The sequence below is a fragment of the Xenopus laevis genome, chromosome 6L (genome assembly GCF_017654675.1).
Source record: "Xenopus laevis strain J_2021 chromosome 6L, Xenopus_laevis_v10.1, whole genome shotgun sequence".
NCBI lineage: Eukaryota > Metazoa > Chordata > Amphibia > Anura > Pipidae > Xenopus > Xenopus laevis.
In genome coordinates this window covers 25774381-25791658 of record NC_054381.1, presented here as the reverse complement: position 1 = coordinate 25791658, position 17278 = coordinate 25774381, and the positions used below count along the sequence as shown (strand labels likewise).

Below are 17278 nucleotides of genomic sequence, written 5' to 3'. Positions count from 1 at the left end.
TTATTCCCTTTATTTAAGTTCCGCATTGCAGCTGAGAGGGTGTGGTGTTCCTCGCTGGATGTCACTGCTAAGAACCCCCCATAACTCCACAGTTCATTGGCTGTATAAACATCTGCCCCGTGGCCCCATAGTTTGCAAGGCAGATGGATGTACCATGTGACAGGCAATTGCGGAAATATTCAGCTGTCTGCGCCTCACACTGACTGTGGGCGTCAATCGTCGCTCGTGTAATCTGCAACACAGAGCTCAATTGTTCATATTTTGGATGGCTTCCAGCAGTAATTATATTGCTCTAGCGGACCAGTCCATGTATATACACCGAGCAGAATTAATTAGTGGAGAGGAGCAGTGAATTAAGCACACAAGACAATGGAATTTCAAAATTACATTCAAAATATTCTTTATTACACGGGAAACAATATTCTGAAAATATATATATGATAAACGCACCCCAAAGAACTACACTCTACATGAATATACCACATTTTAAACCCTAGATATGGAGATCTTTGAGCCTTGAGAAAGGCCCACGTGTAGGGTCAAAATGTTGACATTTTATGCCACGAGAGCTCTTACAGGGGAATGTAATAAAAGTCGCAAAGAGCAAAACAATTCGCACCAATAAGACTAAAAATCCACATCTCGCAATGTAATATTGTTCCTTAAACTGTTATTGCATTGCGAATTTTAATTGCGCCCTCATAAGAAGTGCTTGAAGGTGTCGTAATCTTTTGGAGCAAACATAACGACTTTTTCAGTAAGACGTTTTATTACATTGACTGCACATTGGCGCAAACTATAAAATTCGCAAACGGTCTTTCACTGTCGGAAGCGGTCGCTAAACAGTTTCCGGGCTCGCAAAAGCTATATTAAATTCGCACAAAGCAAAATTTGTTCGCGCAAAGGCATAACTTTTCGCATTGCGAATAGTTTTTCCGTTAGCGATTTTTATTACATTCCCCCGTTAGTCTGTGTTATACATATATTCTATATATCCTCTCACACACACACATATACAGATCATACTTTAGTATTATGTTATTGTTTTATATGTAGACACCAAAGATGATAACCAGTATCTTCAGTTACTAAGCTGGATAAGGACCATAGCCACAGTATTGCATGACTGAGACACATTGTACCATACACTATTATATAACATAAGGCACACAATCAAATCAAAATGTTGTCGTACATTAGAGGCAACATCTATACATTTTTTATTCAAGTTTAGAAATGGCCACTAGCTGGATGTTTCATACAAAAAAAACCCAAAAAACTCTTTGCCATATTTATTTGCTTTGGTGTTTTTATAATGAAGGTGGATCCTGATTAATTTATTTTGGGAGGCGGTGGGAGAGGATGAACCTCTTCTAGATCCTCTTCATCATCAGACACAACCTGTAGCTCTAAAATAATGAAAGAAAAAATCAGGACAAGTTTACAATGAATGATTTAACCTACAATCAACTATTGTTGTTACACCATCTCTCTACATTCTAACTCACAGGACACAGATAAGTCAAAGCCAACATCTATGCCAGGGAAAAGTAGCAATGACCAACTACAGGGTGTACTCTTGACTTTTAATTGCAGGCAGCTATGAGACTGGGCAGGTGACAGGAGACCCAGGTGAGGTGGCTATTCTTTAAAACCAATACATTAAAGGGATACTGTCATGGGAAAACGTGTTTTTTTTTCAAAATCCATTTTTTAAAAGAGCAAACTAATTTTTTTATATTCAATTTTGAAATCTGACATGGGGCTAGACATATTATCAGTTTCCAGCTTGCCCCCAGTCATGTGACTTGTGATAAACTTCAGTCACTCTTTACTGCTGTACTGCATTTGGGGTGATATCACATGACAGTATCCCTTTAAGATTCATTACAGAAACAATCTACACTATTTACCATTTAAGCACATAATCGAATTAACCCAAATAAACAAATAATTAGTAAATTTGGTCAATGTTCAGCTCATGGGCAAAAAGTCAGATCACTTGCAGTTTATTTATACAGAAGAATGACCAAATTGTACCACTTGCTTGATTTGACCAAAGAACTAACTAAAACATTATAAACCACATTTGACCTGCACCACTGCCATATGGGAAATGTTGCTTTTCAGGAAATGCCCATGTAAAAACTGTTCTTGCTTGCTCCACTCAATAGTATTTTTATTCAATATTATATATATTACAGATATAGCTCAGAATTAGGGGAAACAAATTTTAGGAATGATTTTCCTTTTCTCTGTAATAATAAAACAGTACCTTGTACTAACTAAGAGATTGGAGACAAAACAAGCCTAATGGGTTTATTTAATGTTTACATGATTTTTTAGTAGACAAGGTATATCCAAATTAGGGAAGAGCTCTTGTCCGGAAAATCCCACTACCCGAGCATTCTGGGTAACAGGTCCCATACCTGTAGTTTTTTAACTATAGCTGCCTGCAAATAGGATTGATAGAGTTTATGTCACATAAGATACAATGACACATATTTGTAGAAATAGCAGCCGCTCATCTCATTGTATGATACAAGCCAACAGAAAAATTATATACAGATATTTAAAAAAGCTACAAGTACACCAAACAGGAGAAACTTCTGTACTATGTGGAACATAGAATATATGGGAAATGTTCCTTTTCAGGAAGTGGCCATAGACAAGCACCTCTTAGTTGCTCCACTCAACAACATTCATATTCAATATTACATGTTAGGGCAGAAACACACGGTCAGATTCGGGGAGATTAGTCGCCTGACGACCTGCGTTCCTGCTGGCTAGAATGTAAATAGCCGGCGGGATGGCACTCGGAGCGCTTCGTTTTCCCAAGTTTGTTCGTGAGGCAACTTCGCGCAATTTCGGAAAACAAATCGATCTGAGTGCCATCCCGCCAGCAAGTTCCATTCTAGTCAGCGGGAAGGCAGTTTGGGGAGATTAGTTGCCCCAAAGAAGAGGAGATTTGTCACCAGGCCAACTAATCTCCCTGAATCTGACCGTGTGTCTCTGCCCTTACAAGTACACCAATCTTCTGGGCACTGAAGCACTCAGAAGTCTACTTTATGTATAAGGGTAAGGCCAGACGAGGAGATTTGTGGGAGATTTTGTTTGGTCACTCTCTATCTCTTAGTGCAAGGGTGATTTGGACTAAACTATTTTCTGTTTTGATTATGAATGTCTTTGAAAAGCTGGACTAAAGCTGGCTGATTGTTGATCAGATTGTGGCTTTTAATAAAACTGACCAAGCTACATAAAAGCTATAATGATAATATTAACTGCCTCAGCGTCTTTTCCCCATAGGCTACAGCGCCTCACTGAGGCAACTTTGGGCGACTATTGAAAACGCATCGCCGCGTGTGCATTAGTGCAGGCGATTTTGAGCTGTAGCCTATGGGGAAAAGACACTGAGGCAGTTCGGGGAGATTGTCGCGTAAAAGACGTGGCGATAAGTCGCCAGGCGACAAAATCTCCCCGAATCTCCTCGTCTGGCCTTACCCTAAAGAGGCACAGCATTTCAGGAGGCCCAAATCTGCTGTGAACCCTGGACAACTGCATTATTATCATTATAGCTTTTATGTAGCTTGGTCAGTTTTATGATCAACAATCAGCCAGCTTTAGTCCAGCTTTTCAAAGACATTGATAATCAAAACAGAAAATAGTTTAGTCCAAGCCACCCTTGCACTAAGAGATAGAGAGTGACCAAACAATGCCTCCTCTCCGTTGGATGGAGGGTAAGAGGGTAGAAAGTGCACTGTTTAATAATAATAATAAAAAAAGAATACTATGAACTATATTTAAAGGTATACTGAATTCTATGAAAGGGCTGTTTTTAAAACTCAAAATTCCAGATTCATGAAATATAAAGATTGTAAAAGGATTGTCTGTACATACTTCACTTAGAATTCATTTTTTAATAACATCCCAACACTTTCATCAATAAACCCGTCCATCATGACACAGTGTTAAATAGGGAAAGGCTTGAAGAATAAGCATTATTCACCAGGCACTCAGAATAGCAATAGGTACAAATGGCAAGTAACCAGGCGTAAAAACCTTTGATGAATTCTGCTCCAAGACCTCTCTATTGACTTAATACCGAAGAAGAAAAAGTCAGTGTCTAGACATGCCTCTTGTTGCCATATCTGATAGGTGGCTTTGATGGCAGGCAAACATGCAGAAATAAAATGGACACAATGACCAACATGCATACAAAAAGACATCTTTCAGAATCCTCCAAAAAAAGGGCAAACAACAACGCTGAAAATCATAAAAAATGATCAGATTAACTGCAATGATTACGTGCCTCGGACTCACCTCCCTTCTCATTATAGTTGTTGGGAATCACTAGTGAACAACCATCACTATACCGATGGATGGAAATGCGGGTGATTCTTGAGCATGTTCTAGAAGTGCGGTGATTCCCAATTCCTAAATTGTTCCCCACAAACTTTGTCTCAAACAAATAAACGTGTCTTCCAAACGTCATGAGTGCTGTTTATTTTACAGGCATATATTCACTTTTATTTTAAATTTGTATTTTTATTGATACTATTTTAGGTATTTCTATATAAATAACTTAAAATGATAAATGTTTGTTACCAGATTTTGCAATCTGCAGAGAAAGATCCCTGCAAAAGGATCTTGAAAAATGGTAATACGGGTATGGCATCTCCTATCCGGAAACGTATTCCCAAAAAGCTCAGAATTACAGGAAGTAACAGTGGCGCTTGGTTGGCAGTACTGATAAACCAGAATCATCTTTTGAGAGCTGGTGCCTTCATTCTCCAAGATTATGAAAGTCAGTATCTTATCTCTATAGCAGCTTTTTTTGAGGTGACCCCGCCAGTGGTGATAACATATATTTCAGCATGGCAAAGGGACCTTAATCGCAAGTTGGACATGGAAGGCCATCTCCCATAGAATTAATTTTAATAAAATAATTCAAGTTTTTAACAAGTATTTCATTTCTAGATCTTAATAATAAAATAGAAGCTTGTACATGATGGTAAATAAGCTGCATGAATCTATACTGATGATGGCAAAACAATCCTACTAGGTTTAATTAATGTTTTCATTTTTTTAAGCAAACATAAGGTATTGAGATGCAAATTATCCAGAAGACCCCAGGTCCTGAGCATTCTGGATAATAGGTCCCATTCTTGTACCTGTACTGCAAAGACTCCACATAAGGGATGCCCATTTTTTTACAGAGAAAATCCAGGACCTATCCCAGACTTATTCTTCTCACCTCAATCTTCTGATCCTCTCCTTTTGCTCCCTCCTTTCTTGTCTAATCTCCATGATGCTTGCATCTCTGCTGGTTAGAGCTGAATGTGTAAGTATACTGGCAAACTAATGGGCCATGCAGTATTGGGATAAGCAGTGAGAGATTTCAAATTCCCCATCATAAAAGGGGGCTTAATCTATATGAATCTGCCTTTTGTAGAGGAATAAAATGTTTAGCAAGGACATATTCTCGTCATTTTAAAGCCATGTCTTCTGAAATGCATGAAGTGCTTTAGAGTGTGATGAATATGAACTACATTAACAACCCTGGCATGTTACCTTTAAAAATCCCAATGGTATCACTGCAATTGGGTGCCCATGATTATTTGCTTCTTTGGGTTGGTTAATAATATCCAAAAAGCTACTTTTACCTGTTTGTATACAGTGAGTTTCCCTAGGAGCGATCAGCTGGTTATCTTCATGAACATTCATTTTAAAGGGGTTGTTCACCTTTAAATTTGCTTGTAGTATAATGTAGAGAGAGATATCCAGAGACAATTTGCAATTGGTTTTCATTGTTTATTACTTATGCTTTTTGAATTAATTAGCTTTTTATTCAGCAGATTTCCAGCTTGCATTATCAGCAATCTGATAACTAGGGTCCAAATGACCCTAGCAACCATGCATTGTTGGAGTAAGAGACCAGAGTATGAATAGAAGTGGAACTGAATAGAAAGATCAGTAATAAAAAGAAGCAAAAACAATATATTTGTAGCCATACAGAGCATGGGTATTTAAGATGGGGTCAGTGACCCCCATGTGAGCCAGAATTTGAAGGCAAATAACTCAAAATGTGTAAAAAAGAAAAATTGAAGGCCTATTGAAAAGTTGTTGGAATTAGCCATTCTGTAACATTCTTTAAGAGTTAACTTAAAGGTGAACCACCCCTTTAACATTATCTTTACTTTTCCAATAAATGGTCACTTGTCACATATGCATGAGATATCACTCCATATTTAAGAAACAATGGAACATTGATTCCTGTGACATTAATGTAAAATGAAGGCGATACAACTCCAAACACAGACTAATAAGTTAAAGCACCGCCTACTCAAATGCTAAATAATATTAGGGAGTAACCTTGTAGTTTAATGACCTGAATATAATTACTCAGTTTGCTTTCTTTATAAGGCCACCAAACAATGAGTGACTTCAGATTTACCTAACTTGTACTTGTATGAGATGCTATAACAAACAAGGGAAAGGCTGTGACCACAAAATACATATAGACAAATACATATATTGCAATATATGGACAAACAATCCCTGTTTTGTTTAAAGGGTAAGGCATTTTTTAGTAGCTGTATGCACAAAATGTCTCTGTCTTAAATATATTGATAATGGGTTGAGTGCAAAGGACTCTTGTATTTGCTTGTATGAGATGCTAAAAAATATGGTATAATATAAAACGCACATGACCCCTGGAGTTGGTGTGTGAAAACAAGTTTCTCAAGCAGAATGGTCCTAATAAGATCTGAAATGTTTGCCTTTCGTACAATATAAAGTAAATGTTGGCACTTTTGCAATTAGCTGTGAAATACATTTTCAAGTTCACAAAACCAGGTTTCCACAATTCATTGTAACAGTATTTAGATTACATTCAGAAGGTACCGTAATACAGGTATGGGATCCATTATCCTTTAACTCGTTATCCAGGGAAGGCCCTGTCTCATAGACTCCATTTTATCCAAATAATTCACATTTTAAAAATATAATTTTTCTCTGTAATAAAAAAACAGTAGCTTCTACTTGATCCAAATATATTTAATCCTTATTGGAAGCAAAACCAGCCTATTGGGTTTATTTAATGTTTTTCCAAATATCAGCTCTCTTCCTTGATTTGTATGCTTTTATTTTTTTCCCTTTAGGGTAAGGCCACACGAGGAGATTCGGGGAGATTTTGTCGCCTGGTGACTAATCGCCTCTTTTTTTGTGCGAATATCTCCCCGAACTGCCTCAGCGTTTTCCCCCATAGGCTACAATACAAAGTCGCCTCCGCTAATGCACACGCGGCGATGCGTTTTCAATAGTCGCCCCAAAGTTGCCTCACTGACGAGGCAAAAAGACGAGGCGATTAGTCGCCAGGCGACAAAATCTCCCCGAATCTCCTCGTGTGGACTAGCCCTAAAACAAAGGGATGTTGTGCTTTACCAAAAGCTCTAATCTTGTCCCTTATGTCCACAGGATATTCTCCCAGGATAATTTAGTTTTTTTCAGAAATGTTTGGCAAAATCTAGCCAGCAATGAGGGTTTCCTGTGTCTCCTAACAAAAGGCCAGATCTGGACTGAGAATTAAAATAGGCCCTGGCATTTCAGATACACAGAGGCCTAAACTCTTTCACAAAAGTTCAAACAATCCCTGCAATCAGTTTTTCTTGTGTCCTTAAACAGTGCTATGGGCCTCATATTTCTTGCTAATATTGTAAAAGGAGTACACAGGAAAAGGGTTGCCACCAGGCGTTGGTAAAAATAATGGTTGATCCCAATGTTATTAAATGATAAAAAAAATGATAAATATATAAGAAGGCCGGTATTTTTCTCCGGAAAAGGTGACAACCCTACACAGGAATAACACGGTCTTTGGAGATGGACTTGTAGCCTTGAGATTGTCAAAGTTTCCATACAATTTTCTACCTCACCTCCTTTCTTTCCTCTATGTTCAATGTGCTGCACATAGATAATACAAATTGAATGTGTGCTTCTTATATTGCAGATACAGTACCTGTGACTCATCCCAGGTGAGCTTACTTACACATTAAATGAGAATCCCCTGGTTGATATCCAAAATACAATTTCTAAAATATGCTAGTAATTTTGTCCAGCCCATTATAAATATATATATGTGAATGCCATTGTGTTGCTATTTTTAACACGTGCCAGTCAGAACTGGTGCTTTATTTGAAAAAAGGTGCCACTATTTTTCTCCATAACTGAATACATATGTATTATGTAAAGCCACACGTAGTAAAGTGAATACGGGTGGGGTCTTAGATTCACAATATATCCTGCTTTTTCAAGTACATAGAGACCCAAATAGCTCCCACAGGCACTTTGAATGCTGACTGATTATGGAATCTTACAACAGCCCTTTTGGCTATTGCCACATTCTATCTAGAGACTTTCAGCCCAGGCCTGGTGAAGAATATGGCACACTGTATATAGACCGATCACTTCCATTGAATAAAGATGCACCTTGTGTGGTATGGAATAAGGGTATGTACTGTGGGGTGATGTTTACAGATTAAGATGTGACTGACATACACATAACCAGGGAAGGATTAATTTATTATTTATTAATGCACAGGCTTACCTTAGGGTCCTGTTTGATCAGGGGCCCATCTAGCTTTTTTTCAATTCTTCCGAAGCTTTTTATATTTTTTATTTGCACTGGGATCTACCTGGGACTGGAAGAAGATAGAAGGCAGGCAAAGCTTGTGCGGGCATCCCCCATGCATGCAGATCCAGACACGCTTGCACCCGAGCTCTCTACTCCAGGTTTGCACAGAACCTGAGCCGATGTAGAGAGCACACGTGCCTATATCTGCATGCATTCGGGTGCACGGGACTGGAAGTAGCATAGAAGGGGGGCCTTGTGGAAAGTGTAGCCTAGGGGCTCACATTATCATTAATCCACCACTGCAAATGACCATTGAGATATAAAGCGCTCATCAAAGTTTTGATGGGCAGGAGGTTAGGGACAATATTATTGTAAGACATGTATACAAGCCAAAGGGGTGGATCCTTACATCATGTACTATGAAAGGTAAAGTACTCGCACACCCGTACTGAGAGAAACAGGTAGCTTGGTGCCCAGCGATAGAGGCAACTGCAACCTCCAGTCAATGTAGGAATAGAAGCACGCTGGCACACAAGAATCTTGTTGCTGGTTAAACCATGCACAAATTTTTAATCAAAAATGTAAAAATTTGTGCATGGTTTAACCAGCAACAAGATTCTTGTGTGCCAGCGTGCTTCTATTCCTTACATCATGTGACAGCTTAGTAAGTGGTAGATAGCGGATCCCATATGGTGATGAATCCTAATAGTGATCACTGGAGGATTAAAATTAAAAGGAAACATACTGCCAGCGGTCTTTTATATATATAAAAGCATAAGACCGAAGGTGAACCCTTTCTACAGACCATGGAACTCTGAGGTGACTCCTAGGGGCAAATTCACTAAAGGGTGAAATTCGCCAGCGTGATGTCATTTCGGCACTTCGCCAATTTACTAACGGTAGCTGGCGTAAATTCGCTGGCTGGCTGTGCGCAACTTCAGATCTTCGTGAATTAGCGTTGTTGAGGCGAATTTACGCCTGGCGAAGTGTTGCGATGTGCACGAAGCCATCGCTGGCGAATTTTGCCTGTTAGTGAATTTGCCCCCTAATATCCATTATTTATTATAATACACAAATTTCAATAATCCAAGTGATCCAAGTGAACTAAACACCCCTTTATATGCATATCATTTACAAAATATTCATGGCTCTTGTGTATTATATATAATTCAGTTGATCAACACTCCCTTTTCATGCTCAAATGTCACTTTTATTAATACATACTGGTACAGCATTCGTGTTTCAAAACAGTGTAACACAGATGCCGTACCCCGACATATAAATACAAGTCACCTGTGAACATAAAAATGGTGCTCTGATGCATTGAATTCAATATAAGACCTTTTGAGTGGACTCCCCCATCATAAGTGGATAAGTACACTTTAGGATGTAAAAATATATAAATATATACAGGTAGGGGATTTGTTATCCGGAAAACCCGTTACCCAGAAAGCTCCGAATTATAGAAAGGCTATCTGCCATAGCCTCCATTTTATCCAAATAATTCCAATTTTTAAAAAAATGTTTTCATTGTAATAATAGAACAGTACCTTGTTCTTGATTCCAACTAAGATATAATTAATCCTTATTGGAAGCAAAACCAGCCTATTGGGTTTATTTAATGTTTACAAGGTTTTCTAGTAGAATTAAGGTATGAAGATCCAAATTACAGAAAGATCCATTATCCGGAAAACCCCAGGTCCCCAGCATTCTGGATAACAGGTCCGATACCCGTGTGTGTGTGTGTGTGTGTGTGTATATATATATATATACACTATATGATTAATATATAATATATTTAAATACAATTACACCTTCTGTACAGTGAACAATGTCCAATATAATGTCTAAAGTGTATAAACAGCTTTTAATATATTCAGAATAGGTTGGCTGCAGAAAAGGGCACCAAAATTATCTTCAAAGTAATAAGATTTAATAAATCTACATGCATCACGTTTACAATATAATTATTATCAGGCTCAATTATTTGCTGTCAATTTAGATATCTTTACACCGCTCCAGTCTTGTATCCTTTGTGAAATTATTGCCTTCTGAAGCTGATAATCCCCCTAAAAGACTAATGACATTTCACAGGTAATGCAATTTAGAAAGTGACACTTCCATGTTTTCTTTTCCAACAATGTGAATTTTTGTAAACTGCTATAAACCGCAATTCAGAAGCACTGATCCTACCATCCCCAATGATTTTTATACGGATAAAATGAATGCAGATACTCCCATCTGGGAGGGGCGACATGACATGTCGCTCTGCACTTCTAAACAGGTCAGTGACCTTTTGCAGACCCTAAGGCAGTGGGAGGGAGCGCTTTGCTAAACCGTGTAACCAAATCAAACCAGTGGTTACCCCTTTTCAATACCAATGGAATGGTCTGCACAATGCCATTCACATAGCAGCACAGGGACTGAAAGAATGGTCATCTGATGGAGATATCTTTATTCTTTGTCTGGGATTACAAGCCTCTAACAACGATCCTCTGGCTGAATTCATAAAGAAGGGGCGCTTAAAGACTTTTGAACCGGAGGAAAAAAAAACAAAACAGAAGCTTTAGGTAAAGGCCTATCTGAAAACGGAGTTTATTTCATGATTGTGATAGGGCTTTGTTTGAATCCCAGAGCACAAAGACACAACAAGACTGCCCTGGAGATGACCTATTGCTTTCAAGTAGCTTGAACACATCAGAATTCCTATTGTTAGGGTTGATTAATTGAAACTGATAAGTTACCATGAATAAAGATTGTTTTTCTGTTAAATGTGGTGGGACTGATTTAGTAAATGCCTTATTCATGTAAGCTTTGCAATGCAGCATATGGACGGGATGCATTCAGTATCGCGAAACATATACAATTTATTATGCTTGCATGGCCGTAGCCAAAAGGCCTTTTCTATTTTAATGGCGAAGTGTGAATGAGACTTCCCCATTTAAAGAGTCGGTAGTATCATTACAAGGGACTACAATGTAGTTGTGACTGTGTCTGCTGCGCTGTGAATGAGAAACTGAGAATGGGAGGATGAAAATATAAGAGGAAAATGCAAAGTAATAAAACCAAGGCTGCCCTTTGTATGTTCTGAAAAACAGCCAGTTAATGAATAATAAATTCCCCTTATTTATGGCAGCTAAAAACAAAATCTGGTTAGAAGTTTAACTTCGAATAAAACATTTAGACAAAAAAAAATAAAAATGTGGAGAACAAAAGGAAGGAGTGCATTCATTAGCATAAGTCATGTGATTGTGTCAGATATTGAAGCCATGGAAAGGCATGGGATAATGGGATTTTACAAACACTGATTTGGGTTGTTGCCTATAGAAATTGTGGCAGTGTGAAACAGCATTACATTCAGCCTACATGGAGTAATCGGATTACAGCACAACACAAACACTAACAAAGCTTCTGGGGGAAGCTGGAAAGGAATAGCAGAGGTGTATCAGTAAATCAAAACAGTAGATATGGCTACTTTTAGAAGGTTTTGTTTTGGCGACTGAAGTCGGGTAGATTTATACTGTCGATTTGGCCCCTTCAGGCTCGACCTGACTGCCTACCTGATATATATATATATATATACATATATATATATATATACAGTTTCCAAAGAGTATCCGCACTCCAAGGCTGTTGCTAATGGCGGGGTGCACGGTAATTGTATGTATATCAATTATCAGCAGACCAGCACTCAATTTTAAAACGTAATAATTTTATTGTCGTAGTATCAAATGCCCTTTTGATACTACGACAATAAAATTATTACATTTTAAAAGGGAGTGCTGGTCTGCTGATAATTGATATATATATATATATATATATATATATATATATATATATATATATATATACATAACATGTAGAGAATTATGGCAGGATTTGATTAGCAAAAACAAAAAGATCTTTTATTCAGCTCAACGTTTCAACTGGTGGTTTTTTTATACTCCTGACGAAGAGCTCTGTTTGAAGCGTGGAGCTGAATAAAAGACCTTTTTGTTTTTGCTAATCAAATCCTGTGAGTACCGTAATTCTCTACACGTCGTATACAATTTTCTAACGAGCACCCAGGTATCAACAAAGTTAATGGCGCTTCTGAAGAAGTGGCGAGACACCACGAAACGCACCAAGCGTAGGGTATGTGTCACAGCTGCGAATAATGAATATGCTTTTAACTATACCCAATAAATGAGGATTTTATTCATTCAGTAACCTGGTGCTCCGTGTATATTGCTGTCAGTGTGTACGAAATCGTCTGGAACCGGGGGCGTTTAACACAAGCTAGCACAGGTGATTGCTGGACCCGAGGCGCAGGTGCGGATGAGAGCTCCCAGATTTCTCCAGTGTGTGTGTGTGTATATATATATATATCAAAAAGAAGACCAGCAACACCGAGATCTCTTGTGATATACTCAAATCTGCATTGTGAAATCACGTGTGGACCGAAACGTCCGGTCGGCTTGCATGTGATTATATATATATATATATATATATATATATATATATATATATATATATATATAGCAAGCAAAAGGTGATGGCACGCTCAGGATTTGTAGAAAAGACAACTTGGAGGTAAAATAAGAGAGTTTAATAATCCAACGTTTCGGTCCCACACAAGGACCTTTCTCAAGGAAACACAGTGCAGTAAAAGAAATTGTAATTTATAGCCAAAGTGAGGCTGAGTGATGAAAGAGCCCACCCACATTACTGACATCATAGTGATGACACACCTTGAGAATAAAACCTGATTTCTGGGCAAAAATGCATGTGTCTGCACCAAAGCCGACGCAGTGACTTTCCAGCCAGTAGCCAGGGTAGGCCAGTGGTTCGGCTGATTTTTGGGCTGCATTTATCTGCAGACCAAGAATCAGACCAGTTTGGCTATAGTCATAGTGCTCAGTTAGCAAGCACTTGTATTCTGGGGTAAGCTGTCCTTTGCTCCTTAAAGGAGAAGGAAAGGCTAAATTAAGTAAGCTTTATCAGAAAGGTCTATATAAATATACCAATGAACCCTCAAAGTAGTGCTGCTCTGAGTCCTCTGTCAAAAGAAACACAATATTTCTTTCCTTCAATTGTGTACTCATGGGCTTCTGTATCAGACTTCCTGTTTTCATCTTAAACCTCCAGGGCTTAAGCATGCTCCTTTCTCCCCTTCCCTTTTTCCCCTCCCTGCTGTAATCTGACCCCAGAGCTATGAGTGAGCAGGAAGAGACTCAGGCAGGAAGTGATGTCACACCAAGCTAATATGGCAGCTGCTATCCTAAACAAACAGAGAGAGTTTCTAGAGCTGTTAAGTCAGGTATGGTAAAGCATTCTGCAGAATAAATATAGTGTTATATAACTTGTACTATTGGGGCTAATCTATTTGCAATAAACTGCTTCGGTAGATTTCCTTCTGCTTTACGTTGGACTTAAAATCTGTCACGAGGAGCAGAGAGCAGCATCAGGAGGCACACTAGGTAAGGCAGTAAGAACAGGGCCCTATTTTGTGCCGCGCCCCCTATTTTTTTTACAAATCAAACTTTTGCTATAAAAATTTGTGTTTTTTTATTTCTCTAAAATCCTAACAAGTTCCAGATTTATGAAGTTTAAAAACCACATAAAACTCTAATACAAAACCTCGGCAAGTAAAAGCAGTTGAGGTCCAATAGAAATCAATAGGAGCTGCCCTGATCCTACTGGACCTTTATTTAGCCATTCAGAGTTTTAGTGGTTTTCGGATTTTTATTTCCACTAGTAATTGTCCAGAAAAAATTAAATTTTTCGAGGGTTTCCTATTTTTTTTAGCATCATCCAGCATTTTCTCCTATGTGCTTTTTTCAATTCTGATCTTTTGATAAATTAAAAGGCATTCATGATTTTAGTGAAATAGAGTTTAACCCTGTAGTTTTAAAAAAAACTTTAAAACCACTAAAATGAGAATGTTGATAAATGGGCCTCTCCAAGGCCTATTTATCAAAATTCAGATTTGTGTAATTTTAGCGTTTTTTCTACTTTGAATAAACTGACAAGTAAAAAAAAAAACCACACACTTTATATATTAAAAATATCAGAATATATAAAATGTGACTGAATAAAACTGTGATAAAATACAAGCACGTCAATTTCCTATTTTATACATCAGCTTGGCATCAAGCTATTGGTCTTCTGATGAAGTGACTAAGTAGTTATGAAACACGTTAATCCTTGATCTGCCCTGCTTGTTTCAAGAGTTTTTACTTTTAAATTAATCATTAAAGTTAATTTCACTTTATAAGAGTTTGGTCAAGCACATTATTGGTTTCCAGTGTGGTGATCCGAAGGTGCAGCCTTTGATTTTGGAGTTGGAAGGGGTGTAAGGATCTGATTTTGGCTGTATGGCCAGAGCTTAAGTGAAGGATTGCCGGCAATGGATGAGCATGTTTCTCCCCTTATAAATGTTTATTTACACTTTTGTCAAGCTTATGGACATTACACAGTCTGGACATATAGTATTGCTCTGAATATCTATAAAAGCAAACTTGGATGCAAGTGAGAAGGAGAAGCTGTGGCCCTCTATGTGTTGAGAGGTATCATTATTCAAAATTTTCAGCTTGGATAGACCAGCTGTGATCCCATAAAAAAGCAGTATGGTTTGCCAAAACTGCCTCACACCAAAATGCTTATATGCCCAAACAGTCATGTAACTGGTTACACTGCCCAACCACATCTGGGCATTCATGGCCATCCTTATACCTCTGACTCTTTTGAAAACCTAGTTTAAACAGTGCTGCCCAATGCCACATGACTTGAGTGGCCAATGTTTAGTCCTGGGGTAAGCTGTCCTCTGCTCTACATTTAAAATCTGGATTGAGAAGCAGTGTCAGGAGCACAACTGACTATACTGCCCAACCAAATCTGGACATTTGTGACGATCTTTAGACTGCTGGCTCTTTTGAAAAACTAGTTTAAACAGTACTAACCAATGGCATGCGACTTCAGTGGGCAATGTGCAGAAGTGCCGGTGCAAGCACTTTTCTTACCAAAAGGAGCATTTTCAAGTGAAAAAGCGACACCTATACTTCCACATTTTCCACTGAAGTCACTGGAAGCGGGGGGAACGGTCATGTGGTCTCAAGCTGCTTAAATAACCGGTCTATAACTAGTCAGTTTGACATATTTCTATTTAATTTGTACTTAACCCTTCAGCAAATCCCAAACCCCAAAGGCTAAACTATTTACAAATCTGGACAGTGATTAAATTTAATCCCACTGGCCAATAACCTTCATCGCCACGTACAGGGTATCATGCCAGCTAAGAAGTGCTATTGGTTACAGTCGTCCGTGTAATCATATCTTTAAGCCTTAAAGCCAAACAGTGGTATTTTTTGTTTCAGAGCCCAGAGACATCTGAATAAATAGCACACAATTCAGGTATTTGTTCACACGGGTTGAACAATCAAGATCATGCTTGTGTTTCTAATAGCCACTTCTTCCTATCTATTCCTTTATATCTCTCTATAGCTTCTGGCACCCCAATATTCTACTGATGTCCAGCTGTTTCTGTGTCGTGGGTATTTTGGCAGGTCCACACGAAAGTCTATTGCTCAGGAGCAAGCTATCAGCCATAAAAGTATGCTTTGTGGGCTGCATCTGACCTGAGACTTTCCAGTAGACATTCCTTATACCATTCACTGCCAATCACTTTTTGGTTTAAAGAGCAACTACTCCAGAACCTACTCCAATGCTGCTATTATAATATAATGGCATTTTTATGTCTATTGTATTACAGCATCTAATATTTGGTAAATGGATCAGGTCCATACCTTCATCCCACTTACTCAAATGATTCTCCAGTCGTATCCTGGTCTAAACCCAGCTACCCCAAACTTGAGGCAACGTTTGGAGAAATGCCTGTTCTGGCTTGAAAATGGTAGTCAGTCAACAAGCGGCAACATGCTTTTCTCCATAGGTGGAAATAAGATAAGTAGCCATAGTTTAGAGTTGGAAGGGGTGTAAGGCTTTTTTGTGTGTATGCAAAGCAGTATGAGGAAGCACTTTCCTTACTTACTGTATTTGCCTGTGTAAAAGCTTCTGTATTTCTTGACTCTCCTTGGCATTCTTCATATCTAATCATGACAGCTTTGCAGCATTGTTAAGGGCAGAGACACACACTGCTATTTCAGGAGAATAGTTGCCCAGCAACAAATCGCTTCTTCTTCGGGCGACTAATCTCCCTGAACTGTCTTCCCGCCGGCTAGAATGTAAATCGCCAGCGGGATGGCACTCGGATCACTTTGGCTTTGCGAAGTTGCCTGAAGTTTCCTTGTGAGGCAACTTCGGAAAACAAAGCGTTCCAAGTGCCATACCGCCGGCGATTTACATTCTAGCCTGCGAGAAGGCAGTTCGGAGAGAGCAGCGTGTGTCTCTGCCCTTAAAGGTCTCAGCCAAGGCCCGTTACATCATTAACAAAGCCAGATTTAAAGAAATTAAAACAATAAAGAAAAACATGATCTGGGCACCTAATAAACTGTCATCTTACTGTTCGTAAGCTTTGCTTCGGTTTCTTTTAAAACACCAGAATGTATTGTTCCGTGATGTACAATTATGAATATTAAACATGCAATTGAATTTAGGATCTGGTAGTTGTTTAGCTGCCTAAAGTGTAGGATTGATTACCTCAGTCCCATT

The 17278-nt window shown here is 38.5% G+C and overlaps 1 protein-coding gene across 4 annotated transcripts in view; it reads right to left on the bottom strand.

Moving 5' to 3' along the window:
* Window positions 1-910: 910 nt before the first annotated feature.
* Window positions 911-17278, bottom strand: part of c10orf67.L (chromosome 10 open reading frame 67 L homeolog) — an 81560-nt gene continuing 65192 nt past the window's right edge. For 2 of the 4 annotated variants that reach the window (XM_018267266.2, XM_018267264.2), the window contains exon 17: window positions 911-1409. In XM_018267266.2, the coding sequence (XP_018122755.1) occupies window positions 1333-1409 (77 nt within the window). In that variant the 3' untranslated portion in view covers window positions 911-1332. The remainder of the gene's footprint in view (window positions 1410-17278) is intronic. The other 2 variants (XM_018267265.2, XM_018267269.2) reach the window with 1 other exon arrangement.